Raw genomic sequence first — 18,409 nt, forward strand, 5'->3', positions numbered from 1 at the left:
CAGTGACTTTATCAGAGGGCTTAACGAATGGTTTCTGCCAAATTGTCTTTGTACGATCAAAATTATGATGCAAAAAGTTGTATTGATTTAGAAAAGGGACTGGCTCCTTTTTAAAAAATCCAATATTTACAAGGCACTCTTATATGGTTGTAGCTCCTCAGGATAGGACCAGGTGAATCCTCAAATCCTAGCACTAGAACAGACGAGCAAAAGGCTTGACCCTTGTCAATTTCTTAAAATAATATTTTAAAAAAATGTATGCATTCGCATGTAATCTTCCATAAGGTATCCCCACTAGACTGGCTCAGGATGGCGTACCACATAGTTTGGCAGGGAACAAGTGCTTCACACATGCAGCTGCTTCCTGATGAACTCTGCATACAGTACTCCATCCTGAGCTTGTCTAGTAGTGTTTCCTTATGAAGGATGATATGCCTGTTTCCTTTTAATGCGAGTGCATACATGTGTTTAATCCTATTTTTACTAAATTGCTACAATCAGATGGTCGCTCACTTTACTTGTCTGTTATAGTGCTTTTATGTCTTGTTCAGTTCACTCGGTGCTATATATATATATATAATAATATTATACTTAAAATTCAAATTGCTGATATACTGAAAATAAGAAGAGGGAGGACTAGGCAGTTTGTAAAGCATGTCTAACCTACTTCAGGTTACCAGTCCTTAGACTGGCCATACATTATACAATTTTCTTCAAAAAAAATTTCTGTGTGGTGAAAAGGCCTGCCTGGTTGCATACAAATGAAAAGTGTTTGTTTAGGCTTGACCTCATATTATATGGTTTTGGTAAAAGGAAAATTGAAAAAGAAATTGTATAATGTATGGCAAGCCTTTGATGTGGTGGCTGCATTAGAGACTTGGATGATCATAGACCCTTGCTTATAGGCTGGTACATTCAGGTAATTGGACACTGGTAATACTTTTGAGAACATGCCCATGTAGCATTCCCTTATAACCCCATTCAGCGAGTCCTTATGCCCGATACACACAATCAGAAATTCTGCCAGCAAAAGTCGGATGTGAGCTTTTGGCCAGAAATTCCAACTGTGTGTATGCTCCATCGGACTTTTGCTGAATTCCAGCCAACAAAAGATTGAGAGTATGTTCTCTATTTTTTGGTCAGAAAAATTTCCGAGTGAAAACAATTAAAAGCATGCTCGGAAGCGGTGAACTTCATTTTTTGGCCCGTCGTAGTGTGACCATGTGTATGCAAGGCATGCTTGAGCGGAATTCCGTTGGAAAAAAACATCTTACGTTTTTCTAACTGAATTTCTGATCGTGTGTATGTGGCATACGTTTTTTGCTAGTATTCTAAGGTTATGGACCTCTTTTCCTTGACAGATAAATCACTCCTTAAACTTAAAAAAAAAAAAAAAAAAAAAAAAACAGTTAAGCCATGTTCAGATTTTTCAATCCTTGCTTCACTGTTTTCTAATACAGTAGAAATTCATACAGATCAGTGCAACCTCCGTTTAAACCTTGAGAGCCGTACTCAGACCCCACACCATGGGGACAGGCTGTAATGTTGCTTCAGGCACTGAATCCTACTTGGGCGCTCACCTCTGCACATGATGCAATGGCTGTAGTTGTGGTTTAAAGTGATTCTAAGGTCATAGGTTTATTTAAAAATAAGAAAAAAAATCTATTCTACAATGGCACCACCTCTAGACACCCAGCTCTATTTCCATGGCCAGTGAGTAGAGAGGGCCGCTGCTCTCAGGCACAGCGCTGAGTTGAGATCGGGCTCAGAAAGGTATTTTAAAAGGGGGGGGCAGAAAACCGAAGCATGTTTACAATAATGCATGAAGGTAAAAAACACCTGCCTTTAGAACCACTGTAACACTTGCGCAGTGTTAACCTTTTCAAACTTGGAGATACATTCCACCTTTCAGAGCTTGGTCTCAGGTGAGACCAGGTGTTGCATCACACCACAGGTCACACAGTTTACCGCAACTTCTGCCTAGAGCCCAGGCACTTCTACTCTTGTCTGAAGGGATTTGCTACTGGATGGTTGATTTCTGGGTCATATTCCTTCATGAATGTACTTGCCGTATTTATGCAATCTACTCAGTGAGTACCCTACAGTGCAGTTCCCTCAATGATGGCAATGGTGGAAACCAGGTGCAGTGGAGACTCGGAAAAACCTCAGACAAATATTCACTCTGCTGAAGGCCTGCAAAGCCCTCAAACCACTGAAAGTGGCAATGCTGCCCGTGCACTGGTGTAGGACCCCATTTAAACATTGGTCTCTGAATCAATTCAAGTTGTATCTCAGGCACACAACTAGAAGTCTACTTGAATAATGTAGACTTTTATTCAATTATGTTACAATTTCCCTGACCACAAATCTCTCCAATACAGACGTCATTGCCCAGGACTTAAATGTCAGGCTCCTTCTCCACCCCCATTGTCTTTACCAGCGTCAGAGTGAAATGCTGCCTTTAGAGGATGCGAACATTAAGACCCCTTTCACACCACACCGCCCTTTGCGTCGGCGGTAAAACTGCATTTTACCGTCGGATTTGCGGCACTTTTCGGCCGCTAGCGGGGCGCTTTTACCCCCGCTAGCGGCCGCGATAGGGTTAAAACCGCCGGCAATACGCCGCAATAGCAACGTTTTGCCGGCGGCATTACAGTGCTGCCCCATTGATTTCAATGGGGAGCAGCGGTGGAGGAGCGGTAAACACACCGCTCCAACGAAGCTGCTGGCAGGACTTTTTTCTGACGTCCTGCCAGCGCACCGCTGTAGTGTGAAAGCCCTCGGGGCTTTCACACTACACACAATGGTGCAGCTTCTTTAGGGCGGATTGCAGGCGCTATTTCTAACGCTATAGCGCCTGCAAAACGCCCTGGTGTGAAAGGGGTGTAAGGGGAATTAAGAGACTTCAAAGGCGATTTCTTTTTATTTATTTTTTTAGAGGCGGCTGCAGAAGATTTCTCACCCTCGGGCTCTATACACCTGATGTTAAAGCTTGACTCAATATGTATGCCATGTTATGTTAAAGCTCTCTTCTGTTGGATTGGCACACCTGATTCTCCTCCGTCTCACCATGCCTCTTTGGGTACTAAAAGACCTGGCAAGTCAAAAAAGACATTCCCCATTCAAAAACAAATACAATTTGACAATTGAGTCAATCCAGAAAAGTTTTTTTCACCCACCCAAGAATCATTACCAAGCTCTATTCAGTGTAAAAAGAGTAGTATGTTCCATTAGTAGACCCTGCTACCTGAGTCTTAAGCACTATTTAAACTTTTTTTTTTTTTTTTGCCCAGCTTTCTCATTGTATTCTCTGAATATTAAGCCTGCATCTTGGATGGTAGTATTGGGATCAAAGGAAATGTTGACTTGCCTACAAATTCCTTGTCTTGGAGTACAGTTTAGAACACACACCATCCATCTGTTTTTGTGTTACTCTGCATTACTTGATAAAACACTGAGGACTCAAGTGGGGTAGGGTTACAGGAGGTCACCCAGGGGAAGTGTTGGAAAAATTTTTGCTAGTGTTCAATCACCTGAAAGTACCAGCTTATAAATGTCACGTCCACATCCTGTACTATGCTCCAAGATATGTCATTTATTACACTTGGCTACCTCAACAGATGCAATGGAGGAGTTATGGTTGGGACCCATGCTGTACTTTGAACATGTCTGCCTTTGTTCCTCTTCATTACATGTTGGATTAATAGAATTGGTAGTTAGTGTAATTAAAGGTGTGTTTTTGTTTTTTTTAAATCACAGACCTGTAATACTTGCCTGCTCTGTGCAATGGTTTTGCACAAAGCAGCCCCGATTCTCTTCTCGGGTTCCCCACTGGCGCACCTGGCTCCCAAGCACCTCTCTGCATATGAAAGGCACATAGCGCTACAGCTCGATCCTGCTCTTTCCTCATTGGTTTACTGGCTGTGATTGACAGTGGGAGCCAATGAGGAGAGAAATCTAGGACAACTGAGGCTCCCATACACATCGCTGGATACAGAAAGGGACACAGGTGAGTATGGGGGAGAGGGAGCAGCACACAGGTTTTTTTGGGGTTTTTTTTTTTTTTATCTCCACACATGCAATCAGCAGAAAAAAGGGGTTGGTTGCGCTACCTAGATCTATACCTATATCCCGAAGAGTGATCTATCAGGTTATATACATATTTTTGTTGCTACTATATTGTATTACTACACCTAATACAACAGTTTGGAGCACCGTACAGCTGATACCACTTAGTGGTGTTTGGACAATTTATAACGCTATAGTCACTGGATGTATACAGTTTGTTGGACTTATGTTATAATAACTTTTAAATTTTTCGGGATTTATACAAGGGTGTATTCACTAATTTCACTGCTTTATTAATTTATTTTATTTTGTCTTTTCATAATGGTGCTGTGGATAACTATTGCAGACTCGTCCTCTTCAGCTAGAGGTTTGTCCCCAATAGGTGCATCCCCATAATTTTTTACCTTTAACGTGTAGGGAGTCATAACTGCACCACTGTGACTTAATTTCTCTATGCCGTATAAAAAGTAACCTGATAGATCACTCTTCGGGATATAGGTAGCACCAGTAACCCCTTTTTTCTGCTGATTCCATATTTATAAGAGCTTTCCTTGGGGAGCTTTTCAGGGGAGGCTGCAACCTATACTTTTATCCTAATCACAATACCCTTTACTTGTATCTATGGAATGCATGAAGATAGAAAAAAACCTTCAGCCTTGGCAACCAGTTTAACAAAAGTAACATACAATTATATTTGCTGTCATTTCAATGGGAAGTGACGGGGAACTATGAATATCCACATATGTTTTCTTGCCAAAAATTTTAGCCTGAAAAATTAAAACGAATGCAGTTATTACATGAAATGACTGATAAGCTTGTCATACTTTTTTTGCTTTTGGGTTTAGATGTGATTTTAAATGGAAAATACTTGTAAAGACCAAGTAGGGTTCCTATTATTCAGGTGTTTTGGTTTCTCTGGCCCAAATTTTCAAATTTATCAAAGGTTACATTTTTGAGATTTGGGCAGGAGTTTTTATTTTTAATTTTTTCCTCAAACCAGCTTTGTATATGTATAACAAGCTTTGCGAATCATATGTTAACAGGTCAGTCTCCTGCTTTAACGTGTGATATAAATGAGGAGAATCTAGAAGTGAGACTTTCAAATGCTTAGAAGACCCCTTTCACAACACACCGCCCATAGCATAGCTAAAAATAGCGGCGTTTTACCGCTGCATTCGCGGCGGATTTGCGGCGCATTTTCGGCCACTAGCGGGGCGCTTTTACACCCGCTAGCGGCCAAGAAAGGGTTAAAACCCGCCCACAATACTCCGCAATACCGGTGTTTGCCAGCGGTATTACAGCGCTGCCCCATTGATTTCAATGGGGAGCAGCGGTGGAGGAGCGGTAAACACACCGCTGCTTCACCACTCCTTCACCGCTCCAAAGAAGCTGCTGGCAGGACTTTTCCCTGACGTCCTGCTGGCGCACCGCTGTAGTGTGAAAGCCCTCCGGCTTTCACTCCTACAGACAATGGTGCAGCTTCTTTCGGGCGGATTGCAGGCGCTATTTCTAACGCTATAGCACCTGCAAAACGCCATGGTGTGAAGGGGGTCTAATTGTAGTGGTAAGGGCAGATACAGATCAATAGCAAGAAGATTAGTTGATAAAACGAATGGCACTTACGTTTTTACCTTTTGGGAATTTATATGAAGAGGGCATTTGTACATAACTGATTACAAAAATAATTTTAAACGGAAACTGATACCTCTGTTTTTATTTTATTTTTTTTATTGTGTTGGGTGATCTATTATCTGTGTGTGTGTGTGTGTGTGTGTGTAGATGGATATAGGTTTGTTGACCTTATTTCATAACCATACCTTTTCAGTTTTCATATTTCAGATTTTTAATATATTTATTTTTATTTTTTTGTAGCGGGGTATGCTGTGTGCTGATGAAGACATGGCCCAGGCATCCAAAGACTGCTTACTTATGTATTCACAAGAAGGAGCTGGATCAGTTTCTGGGTCTGTTGGCTGTTGTAGTTTAATTGAAAGCGATTTTGAAGATGACCGTTATCTGGATGATCTGGGACTGAAGTTCAAAGTCTTAGCAGATATTTGCCTAGGTGTAAATGTAGCCAACGATGCAGAAATATCCAAGTATACAGCCTATGAGGAAGTTCGACAAGGTGCTGTATTGTCAGAAGTAGTAGCAGATATTGATCTAGCTCATGAAGAAGCCGTAGAACAACATGGCTACGAAATGGAAAGCTCTTATATGTCATCGAAATCTCATGTTCAAGAGGCTCAACCAATAGTAAGGGAGAATATGGTGTCTGAAGAATCTCTTGTTAGTTCTAGATATGTGCAGGAGCCCATCATGCGTGGTAATGTTCTGGTCACAGAGAAAACGTACACCACTGCTCCTACGGTATTTTTTGAGCCTGTTCATAGACAGAATGTTCTGGTGACAGAACGAGTAATTCGGCCTGCCACCAGCTTGCATAATGTACTGGAGGTTACTGATGCAGAAAATGTTATGTTAACTGGACGAGTAATCAAGTCTGAAAAAGAGTTGTCTGGCCTGGTGGGTGTAGCAGAAGTCCCCGAGTCCCAGTATCTGCTGGTCACAGAACGAGTTCTTGCACCCAACACCAATATCAAACCTGCTGGTAGTATTCCTGATGTGTCTATGGGGAAAAATGTAATAGTGACAGAGAGACATTTTACCCCGATATCTGGGATTAATGGCAACATGGTCATGCCTGCAGAGCTTGTAGCTGGCCCTAGTATGGTAAATGAGAGTGTCTCTATCTCAGATGGTTTAAATCAAGGACGATCTGTGTATACAAAAGGGGGATTTGGGGTGGAAGAGGCTCCAGCTTCAGGCAGCGCGGTAGGGAATTCGACAAGCAGAGTGACAAAATATAGTAAGGTACAATATACTCGTTCCTAAACCAGTCTTCTATAAGACTGGATTTCAATGAATGTTTTGCTTTTAGAGTGTTTTATACAAAGCCACTGAGATGTTATACAAAAGCACAAAGTTGCACTAAAATTAAGGAATTTGTTAAAAACTATTTTTACATTATAAAAGGAAAAAAATCATTCTTAAGAATCCAGATTACATAAAAGTCCTGCTGATCCACTGAGTAGACCATTTGTAAACTTGATATGATAAATCATTTGTCATGGTGGAAATTGTATTTACATTCTATCTAACCTTTTGTATTTCTAGAATGCAAACTCAACTGGTGCGCAAGCTATTAGAACCCAAAAAAGAATTGGTCCAGAATGATTTTTATAGTTTTTTTGACCTGTTATTCAAATTTTAAAATTGCTAAAATTATTTTTGGCCAGTATTAAAGCCACTACCACCATATATTGATTTCATTTTGCTTTTACATTCAGGTGTAAATTTTGAGTGATGAGCTTCGGCATATCATTGCTTTTATAAAGTCTTCCTCAATCTTGAAATTCAACTCCAGCCAAAATGTGTGTTTTGTGGTTTTAATCTTTGGATAAAGTGAGGAAAGGTTAAAACGTATGAGTATTTTTGCTGGCTGTTCTTGTGAAGATCTCCCCTCATTTTCTTCCTGTTTGACAGGTGTCATAACCAGAGGTGAGGGGAAACCAGCAACAATAAAAATCATTTTTAGCAGAATGGAGAACTGATCACATGTTGGGTTTATATTGCTGTGCACCTATTGAGATAATTCCTGTTTCCTCCTCATCTAAAGCTAGGCTAGAGTTGTGCTTTAATGGGGATATCCGTAATTTGGCTTGATAACGCATAATCCAGTTTCACTAATCCATTCCTTGTTTAAATACAAGGCTCTTCTGTCAGCCATTTTTATTAGTTATAATCTTATCAGAGTCTCGTAGGTTAGCTGTCCATGGAGCTATAGTATGAAAACAGAAGGATATGGTTTAGTTGGGACCAGGGGGAGCTCAAAGGATGGGGAAAAATGCATATTCAGAACTTTTCATAATTTAGGAGAGGCAAATAAATTTTACAGCCTATAAATATTGTGTTACACAAATACTACAGTATCAATCAACGTATACAAACGTCCTATACATATATTTCACACCTAATTTTAAATCGCCTTATATGTCCATCTTTGACATAGTTATGCCATTTCAAAAATATATAGGGTGCCCATTAACAGTCAATATTCATCCTGTATTTGCATGCTAAGCTGGAGTTGCTGCTAGTTCAACCTTTTATATATTTAGTATATATGAGTGCAAAGCACAGTCACCCATTGAAAAAGAATTTACTACTTACAAATAAGGTGTAGTAACATAACTTACTGTTTATTTATATTGCAATCTGATTTTGTGGCTTTGACTGTTGGCTAATAGATTTGGTTGTTTTAGACCATATATAATGAACTCGTGCTCTTAAGGTTATTGTTTTGTACATTAAGCCCTGCCCACTTTTACAGCAAGCACCACACACATTAAACTGCTTTCTGAAAGTGTCTGGTGTGTCCCGGACCAATAGAAGGGATGCTTGGTTCTGATAGATATACAGTGGAGTAGGTCTTCCTTCAAAGGAGCTGATGGATAAGTCCCATCATGCCTCTGCCTCTGGGTATCCTGCTTGTGGCTGTCAGGGTCTTGCTATGCCTCATGGGACTTGTAGTTCTGCAACAGCTGGAGGTCCGCTAATTGCATATCCCTGTTCTAGGTGGACCTTGCTTTGGTCCTGGGCTGCCGCCTCTTTAAAGTGATAAAAGAGCACTCAGTAGATGTACTCTGGGGTGGATATTGATGGAGCATCTAGTAGTAAATATCACTCAAAGCATTTCAGAAAAACAAGTTTAATATAGTCACAACATATTTATACGACAACTCCGCCCTGTTCTCTATATAAATACAAGCTCTTATAAAAAAATATCCGTACATAAAACATGCATAGAAAATGGAAGCGGTGAAAGTGACAAAAATAAATAAAATAAACTCTCTTATTCAAACAGAGAATCTAGAACAGCTGCTTAGTTTATACAATTATTCAAAACTGAATAACACCAACACTTATTAAATCAACATTTTTCCAAACAGATGTTCTCTCTCTCTCTAAGGCATTTCAGTAAGCGCCTGTTTTTGCTTTTTGTATTGCTTTGGTTAAAACTATTTCACTGTTGTGTGAAGTTCTGATTTTGCTACTTTCATATGAGGAAACCTATATTAATAATCACATTTCTACATCTTTATTCATAGTTTCCTATTTCTTGTAAGCAGGTCTTTTAAAAAAAATAAATAAATAAATAAAAAGTGGCAGTGATGGAATGGCTGAGAGTCTGCTGCACTTGAGCAGAGCTTTTCGTAGGTTGTTGTGTGTTTTTTTTTTTTTTTTTTTTGTTACTTACGTTTTCATATTCAGGAACACACATTGCAATGTTTACAACTTCTAAAAAATGAAATAAATGCGCAAGGTAAAGTAGAACTATGGCTTCTTATTTAAAAAAAAAAAAAACATGCGCCCTTACAGATTTCCCTAAAAATGACCATAAATACCTTTTTTAGATGCCAGTGAGATCCATCTAATGCAGCTTCCTGTGATGTTTTAACTGTGCTGCACTGCTCCTGTTCAAAGTAGAGTTATCACACCCCTGTAGATTGTCTCCACTTGCATTACAGTAGGTTGGGAAAAAAAGTTGCACTGGGCATGGCTATCAGCATTTTAACTGCAGATTCACAAGCCTACAGCTTGTCACACATGGCCACACCCAGTCCTTCCTATTGCTCTCTGTATTGGGAGTGAGCTGCAGTGTCTAGGAAGGAAGACTGAGACACAAAGGGTGATTCGGCTCCATCTTGAAGTTTAAGTTTTTGCTTACTATATGAAGTTGCACACAGTTACTAGATTTGGTACTTATTTTAGTAGTAGGGCCTTTAGTTGTGCTTAACTACTACTATCACCCCCCCCCCCCCCCCCCCCACTGTAATACAGACTTCCACAGCGACGTTGTCAAAAGTTTACTGCCCTGCTGTCTACCAATAGGAACTCTTTAACTTCTTTTAATGATGATTTAAAAATGTATTGATAACTGAATTTTAATATGTATTCCTCAGATACAGGATACAAAAATCCTACATTTCAGATTGACCATTTAAATATCACTAATGTTTATCACCAAAGAATTTAGTGATAAAGGTAAAAAGCAAAGTGCTACCTTTCTGGCAGCACACTTTTTTATGTATATGTGTGTGTATATGTATATATATATATATGGCATGAGACCTGCTGACATTTTATCTACAAAATAAAATCCATGTTTTTTTTTTTTTTATTTGTTTTTTTTTGCAGCTTGTACATTAATTTCCTTGATTTATTTTAGAGTATTGGATTTTGTATAAGACACTAATTTTCAGCGATGTCCATAAGTAAATGCACATGGTGCTTGAATGATGTATTCATTATTTTTCTAATGTATGTTTTTTTTTTTTTTTTTTTTTACTGTAAAAAGAACTGATTAACTTGTACATGTTAAATTGAACTGTGTGTTTTGTTTTTTGCAAGCTTGATTGCACCAGTAATAATGGTGTTTTCCAGTTTTTTTTGTCTTTTTTTTTTTTTTTTTTTTTAAATGAATGCAGCATCACATCTCATTATTGATTAATCGTACATATCTCCTGAGCCTGCACTATGTATATCTAAAAGCAAAACCTAGTAGATATGCTGGGCTAATCTTCTATTAAATAAAATAGACACCACTCCCCCTCCTTATCTTTAAATGGCCATTTTTAAAACTTCTGGCAGTAATGCCACCGGGACAGATGCGAATAAACCCTGTGTAAGCTACAAGTAGATCATAATCAATGCATACACAGGGATGAGGACTCTATCCCCTCACCTATGTGACAGCATTTGTGCCAATACTGTGATGGGTGAGAAAAAGGTGTGGATCACATGCTTCTCTATACCTAGAAGTACCAGGCCCTGAATGGGGAAAGCATAGGTTTACATTAATAGAAGTTCACCTTTGGGAACATGTTACACCCATATTTAAGCCTAGTACACACGGGCTGAATGTTTGGCCGCATCGGCCGGTTCAGTAGAAACCAGCCAACATTCAACCCGTGTTTATTGCAGCTGGTCCAATGGCTTCTGTCGAAGCAGGCATGACCGAGAAGTCTACCAATTGGTTCCTGATCAGTGTGCTCAGTCAATGGCTGTGATCACTGACTGGAGTGTTCTAGAACACAATAGCAATAATTGCACAAGAGGTGTGCTGTTTACATTCAGCATTTTAATATGTAGGTACCGTATATACTCGAGTATAAGCCGAGATTTTCAGCCTCTTTTTTGAGGCTGAAAGTGCCCCCCTCGGCTTATACTCGAGTCATCGCTGTCTGCCCGCTCGATCAGCGTGTCGAGCAGACAGACAGCGGCCATTCTGATTCAAAAGCCGCGCCTCCGGCTCCCCCTTCGCCTGTGATAGGCGGAACACTGAATTTCCCAGCAGCCTGTGTTCCGCCTATCACGGACTTCGTATCATCCTCGTACTACGGACGAGGATGATACGACGTCTGTGATAGGCGGAACACAGGCTGCTGGGAAATTCAGTGTTCCGCCTATCACAGGCGAAGGCGGCGGCGCAGCTTTTGAATTTTACAATGGCCGCCGACGAACGAAGAGGGCACGGGACGGAGGCAAGGCACAGGACGGCACGGCACGGGACGGGACGGGACGGGACCGGAGGCAAGGCACGGCGGCGAGGCACGGCGGCGAGGCACGGCGGCGAGGCACGGAGGCAAGGAGGCTCGGCACGGGACGGAGGCTCGGGACAAAGGCTCAGGACACAGGTAGGCTGGACACACACACACACACACACACACACACACACACACACACACACACACACACGGATACACACACACACACAGGGATGGATGGATGGATGGAGACACACACACACAGGGATGGACGGACACACAGGGATGGACGGACACACAGGGATGGACGGACACACAGGGATGGACGGACACACACACAGGGATGGACAGGCATGTCTTACCCTCGGCTTATACACGAGTCAATAAGTTTGCCAGTTTTTTTGGGGGTAAATTGGGGGCCTCGGCTTATATTCGGGTCGGCCTATACTCGAGTATATACGGTATGTAATTTTAACAACCTGGAATGGTCTTGTGTGAAATGTTGATTTAGAAAATTGCTTCTGTCTTCTTAACAATTTATAGAAGTTTTTTTTTTATTTTTTTTTTTTTTTTTAACCAGTTTGTGTTTATCGCAGAATAATGTACAATGGTTGTTTTGGTTTGTCTCAGTATACATTAAAGAATCTTTGCACTGGGAATAAATATATTAAACCTTTTGAAGTAAAATCTGAGTGTTTTTCTTTTCCTTTTGTCAATTCATTTAGTTTTTACTGTCCTTTGTATATTTTTGCTTTAGACTTAGAATTTATACACTTGTGCTATTCCCTAGCTCCCATAGCTTTAGTACCCGATCTTGGTATGTAGGGGGCAACAGTTGATATGTACAGGCACTGTGCTAAAAGCTATAGCTTTGAATACCTGTACATACTGAGCAATTCTGGATACTGTTTTTTATTTTTTTATATATCTTCCATTTGCAGCCCTTGATGGCAACACTTTGTATATACAACCCCAATTCCAAAAAAAGCTGGGTCGCAGTGTAGACTCTAGAGATCAGTTTGAAGTGGTTTGCAAATCTCATAAACTCAGATTTTTCACAATAGAATATAGAACACCTACCAAATAAAGTGTACCGTTTTAATCACTTGCTTACTAGGCGCTTAAACCCCCTTCTTGCCCAGGGCAATTTTCAGCTTTCATCTCTCACACTTTTTGACAATTCCGTAGTCATGCTACACGGTACCCAAATAGATTTTTTTTTTTTTTAATCTTTTTTTATTTATTTATTTTTTTCACATAGAGCTTTCTCTTCCTGGTATTTGATCACTACTGGGTTTTTTATTTTTTGCTAAAAAAAAAAACCCTGAAAGTTTTAAAGAAAAAAAAAAGGTTCATAGTTCAAACATTTTGAAAACCAGGTCATTTTCTTCTGCGCTGATGCGGTGCCACTGGTTGGCAGCACTGGTAGGTGGCACTGCGTAGCAGCAGTGCTTCTCCCTGTTCGGGACCGATGTCCCTCTGTCAGAATCCAGTGAATGGCATTTTATTTTATTTTACCTTGCGCTGCCAGCATGGGGGGGGGGGGGGGGGGGAAGCAGAGTACCGATCTTCTGTTTACATCACATGATCAGCTGTCATTGGCTGACAGCTGATCATGTGGTAAGGAGCCGGGATTGGCCCCTTACGCTGATCCTGTGATCAGCGGAGTCTCATTGACTTGGTGATCAGAGCTTGCCCTGTGTGGGGGGGGGGGGGGGTGCGCAGGCAGCTCACGCACAGAAGGACGTCTATTGGCAGCCTCCTGGCTATTGAGGCCCATGCTGTAGCTGTCATTCGGCTATAGCGTGGGCGGGAGGTGGTTAAGAAAATTTTGAAATTGCTAGCAGTAACACATCTCAAATTTGGGACAGGCCAAGAGAAAGCTAGCAAAATAAGTAGTACGAAAGAGGAAGAGCATTTTGTAACTAGGTTAATTGGCCACTGGTTAAATAGTGGCCTATATAGTTACATTGTTGGTGGGGTTGAATAAAGACACCAGTTTTGTCCAGTTCAACCTGTGGGGATGTATTTACAACTTCCAAAATCCCTGTATATTGCATACGCTAAGATGGCTATTTTAAACTTTTTTTTTTTTTTTTTTTTTTTAATTGTTGGCACTTCCCACTAACACCACTGATTTGTCAAAAGGAGTCCCTGTTGCTCAGAACGGCGTGTTTTTTTGCTCTGGACATCTGGGAGCTGACACTGGACACAGGTACCTGTAACAGAACGGCGCAGCACTCGGTCGAAGTGGTGAGTCCTGCAGTGGGGGCCTCTCAGTCTGCAGCAGCTAGGAGGGTAGGATTGTGCACCTGTCCTAAGTCTCCAAGGGTGGCAGACAGTGTGGGTCAGCATGGCTTCAGAAACTGGTGTTTCTTCCCCAGAACTCCCTGCAATTGCAACTGGCTCGTCTGCAAACAGTGCAGTGCCTTTTGGACGCTTTGTCGGCGGTCCTTGAAACGTTCATTGCCAGGGTGGAGCCGGTGTGTGGGCGCAAAGGTGGTAAAAAGTGGCCCCTGCCCCCCCTCCCCGTCCTACGGGGAGAGCTCTGACTCAGACTCTGGCCCCACAGCGACTGGCGGCCCCTGCTCTGATGTGTCAGAGGACGCTGACCAGGACTGATCGGACAGTGAGGAGGATTCCCTGTCCAGGTCCACGCAAGACAAAGCGCTAGTTGGATCACTTATCACAGCTGTGCGTGATAACCTGAAAATTCAGGATACAGCAGGATCCTCTGCTGAAGTAGCAGTCCCTTTTGTGTATCGTAAGCCAGCCCGTACACCTAAGGTGTTTCCGTATCTGACTTATTTCGATAAGTTCATATACAAGGAATGGGGAAGCCCGCAGCGGATCCTTCACGGTCCCCAAAAGAATGGCAGTGCGTTATCCCTTTGAGGAGAGCCTTCTTTAAAAAAAAAAAAATGGTCAGCTCCTCCGGTTGTGGATCCCCCCCCCCCAGTATCCAGGTTAAATAAAGTAACCACGATCCCAGTAGAGGGGACTCCTGCATTTAAGGACCCTACCGTCAGGAAGGGCGAAGGCAGTGGCCCGTTCCTTGGTTACGGTTTACGACCAGTACTGGCTACAGCACTAGTGTTGCAGACACTTACTGAATGGGCAAAACTTTTGCACCGTGAATTGGAGAAGCAGCAGGCTTCTCCTGTCTGCGTGGAACTAGCAGACCAGTTGGTGCACCGCCTTAAGTACGTTTGTGATGTGGCCCTGGATATGCTTCCTTTGCTCTCCAGGTCTTCAGTTTTAGCAGTGGTGCTGCGGTGCCTGATTTGGCTAAAATGCTGGTCTGCGGACCAGGTATCTAAAAAAGCCTTGACAGATCTACCCTTCTTTGGCGAGCAGCTATTTGGAGCCTTGTTGGATGACATTATTAAGAATGTAACGGGTGCGAAGAGCACCTTGCTCCCACAGGCCAGGAAGAGTAAGGAGCCACGCCACAGGCAAGGGCCCTCATTTTTCGCTCAAGAGACTTTTTCATCTGCCCGGGACTTTGGCTAAACGCTCCCAGTCCGACAGAGTGACTACTGAGGGACAGAATCGTCCCTGGACTCGCAAGCCTAACAAGCCAGCGAGCAAAAATGCTTCCGCATGAAGGTTTGCCCCCGCCCGTCACTCGGGTGAGGGGTCGCCTTTGGGAGTTTGCTGCCTGGTGGGTCTCTTGATTGTCTGGCCAACAGGCTTGCAAACTGATTTCATCGGGCTACAAGATGGCATTCCTCTCTTGGCCACCAAACAGATTCTTCCCCTCCAGCATACCCTTACTCCCAGCTCGCCGGGAGGCCCTGTTGGGGGCAGTAAGGGACCTGCTAGGTGATGGTGTCTGTTCCGGAAATGGAAAGGTTTCAGGGGTTCTACTCCAATCTGTAGTCCCCAAAAAGGAAGGGGTACGTCCAATCTTGGACCTGAAATCCCTCAATTACTTTGTAAAAGCACAGAGGTTCAGAATGGAATCGGTTGGCTCAGATGTGGCGATCACCATGCAAACCCTGCAGGAATTTGGGTGGCTGTTGAACCTAAAGAAGTCTGTGCTTGTGCTGACTCGGCGCCTGGAGTACCTAGGCTTACTGCTGGACTCCGTGGACGCAAGCGTGTTTCTCCCTTCAGACAAACTGCAGGCTCTCAGAGCCGTGGTGAAGCGGTTGATGAACCACAGGTGGTCTTCGCTGCGATTCTGCATGCGAGTCATGGGCCTCATGGTGGCCCCCTTTGAGGTGGTACTGTACGCCCACACCCGAGTCTTGCAGAAGGAGATGTTGACAAAATGGGACAAATCTCTGTTCTCCTTGAATCGCCAGATTCGGGTGAGCCAGTTGGTCAGGGACTCCCTGCTCTGGTGGCTGAGATCCCTGGCACTTCGGTCCAGGAAGTCATTCCTACCTCTACATTGGACAGTGATCACAACGGACACCAGCCTGACCAGCTGGGGTAGAGAACTGGGAGTACAGTAGACCCAAGGCCTCTGGTCGGGGAGGAATCCAAGTTGCTGATCAATGTGCTCGAACTCCGAGTGCTCAGGCTATGCCTCTCCACTTGGTCGATGAGACGGAGCCCTTGTACACATCGATCGGAGATTCCGACGGCGTCCCTGGTATGCCATCCTAGTACGCCTGGTTGTGGATGCTCCCTGGTGGCTACCGATGCGAGGAGACCTTCCGTCTCAAGGTCCAATTCTTCATCCTGCTTTATCATCGTTGGTTTTAATGGCATGGCTGTTGAGAGCCAGGTGCTAAGGAACTGAGGTCTGTCTGACTCTGTGATTTCAACTATGTTGAGGCACGGAAATCTTCTTCTTGGAAGATATAAGCCTTCCATGTACGATGGTATATCTCCATGTGTGAGGTGTCCGTTTCCAGGATCCTGCTGTTCCTACAGTGAGGAGTGGACCAGAAACTGGCTTTAAGCCCCATTAAGGGACAGATATCAGCCTTAGCTGTCTTTTTACCCCTGGCGTCTTACTCTCTCTAGTGAGCACCTTTTGTACAAGGGGTACAGCATGTAGTCCCACCCTTGCCCCCATGGGATCTGAACCTTATGCTATTGGCGCTTCAGAAACCGCCATTTGAGAACATCAGGGAAATTCCCTTCTTGACTCTTTCTCAGAAAGTGGTCTTCCTAGTGGCCATTACATCGGCCAGGAGGGTTTCAGAACTGGTGGCCTTGTCTTGTAAGTCGCCCTATCTTGTTATCAACAAGGATAAGGTGGTGTTGGGTCTGCAACCTTCTTTTCTACTGAGGGTGGTTTCAGCCTTTCATATCAATGAAGACATTGTGTTACCATCTCTGTGTCCTAAACAGACACATCCTAAGGAGGTGGCCCTCCATTCCCTGGATGTGGTCCGGGCTCTAAGGGTATATCTGTCTACCACGGCTCCCTTCCAGAAGTCAGACTCTCTGTTCGTTTCGGTAGCTGGTCCTGAAAAGAGGGATGACGGCCTCCTCAGCTACCATTTCCAGGTGGATCAGACAGATGAGAAAAAGTTACTTTTGAATATTAACCACTTGACCACTAGGCACTTAAACCCCCTTAATAACCAGACCAATTTTCAGCTTTCGGTGCTCTCACATTTTTGAATGACAATTACCTATTTGAAATTGTTGTCCTTTTTTCACACAAGTAGAGCTTTCTTTTGGTGGTATTTAATCACCACTGGGTTTTTTTATTTTTTGCGCTATAAAAGAAAAAAATATAGAAAATTCTTTAAAAAAAATGAATTTTTCTTAGTTTCTGTTATAAAATTTACAAATTAGTAATTTTTCTTCATATATTTTGGCCAAAATTTATACTACTACATATCTTTGATAAAAATAACCCAAATCGGTGTATATTATTTGGTCTTTGTGAAAGTCATAGAGTCCACAAGCTATGGTGCCAATCTCTAAAAACACACAGCATATGCATAGCACAAATTACACCCCAAAACATATTCTACTACTACTCCTGAGTATGTTCTTGACTACCTCCTACACTTTTGAAGGTCCAGGAGAACCAGGACAATGGAAACGCCCCAAAAATGACCCCATTTTGGAAAGAAAACAATGTATAATCTATGAGGCATATTGAGTCTTTTGAATGTCTTTTTATTTTTATTTTTTCCTCTACAAGTTTTTGCAGAATGTGTAAAGAAAATGAAAACGCATCCAATGTTTCTAACACGTTACCTGTACATAGCAAAAATGATAACCCAACAGATTCTCCTACTCCTCCTGAGTATGACAACACCACATGTGTGAAACTTTTCCACAGCATGGCCATATAGTGCGGTCCAACATGCAAGGAGCACCGTCAGGTGTTCTAGGGGCATAAGTTTCAAATCTAATTTGACTACCTATTACACATTTGTGAGGCACTGTAGTGGCATGGATGAGCCATGGATAGGGATGGCTGGGGATGGCTAATTATGGATGGGGGTAGTTGGGCATGGATGGATGAGTATGGATGGATGGGTATGCAGAGTATGGATGTTTATGCTGAGTATGGATGGGTGAGCATGGATGGATGGATCTGTCACTGTGTGGTCACGTAAGTTCTTGGGTGCGTGCCCCAGGGGGCGCACGAGAGCGGAATTCTAGTCATAGTACGCCCTCCCAGAGTTAAGCAACCGCCCTGTAGCCGTCATTCGGCTATGGGCCGGTTGCTAAGTGGTTAATGCGCTTGCTGCATTTGTTGACTGCAAGTTCTGATGCTGTTAGTTCAGATGGTGACTCCCCTGTTAGGGAGC

General features: G+C 42.7%; 1 protein-coding gene across 1 annotated transcript in view; it reads left to right on the forward strand.

Annotated features, from left to right (window-relative positions):
• The window catches only part of DSG2 (desmoglein 2), a 75,876-nt gene extending 66,788 nt beyond the window's left edge, over nt 1-9,088 (forward strand). Inside the window, exon 15 of the mRNA XM_077492609.1 lies at nt 5,941-9,088. Coding sequence (XP_077348735.1) covers nt 5,941-6,963 — 1,023 coding nt within the window. The 3' untranslated portion in view covers nt 6,964-9,088. The remainder of the gene's footprint in view (nt 1-5,940) is intronic.
• Nucleotides 9,089-18,409: the final 9,321 nt, after the last annotated feature.

Source organism: Lithobates pipiens, unplaced genomic scaffold (genome assembly GCF_037356315.1).
Source record: "Lithobates pipiens isolate NorthernLeopardFrog02 unplaced genomic scaffold, aLitPip1_a1.2 Scaffold_19, whole genome shotgun sequence".
Taxonomy (NCBI): Eukaryota; Metazoa; Chordata; class Amphibia; order Anura; family Ranidae; genus Lithobates; species Lithobates pipiens.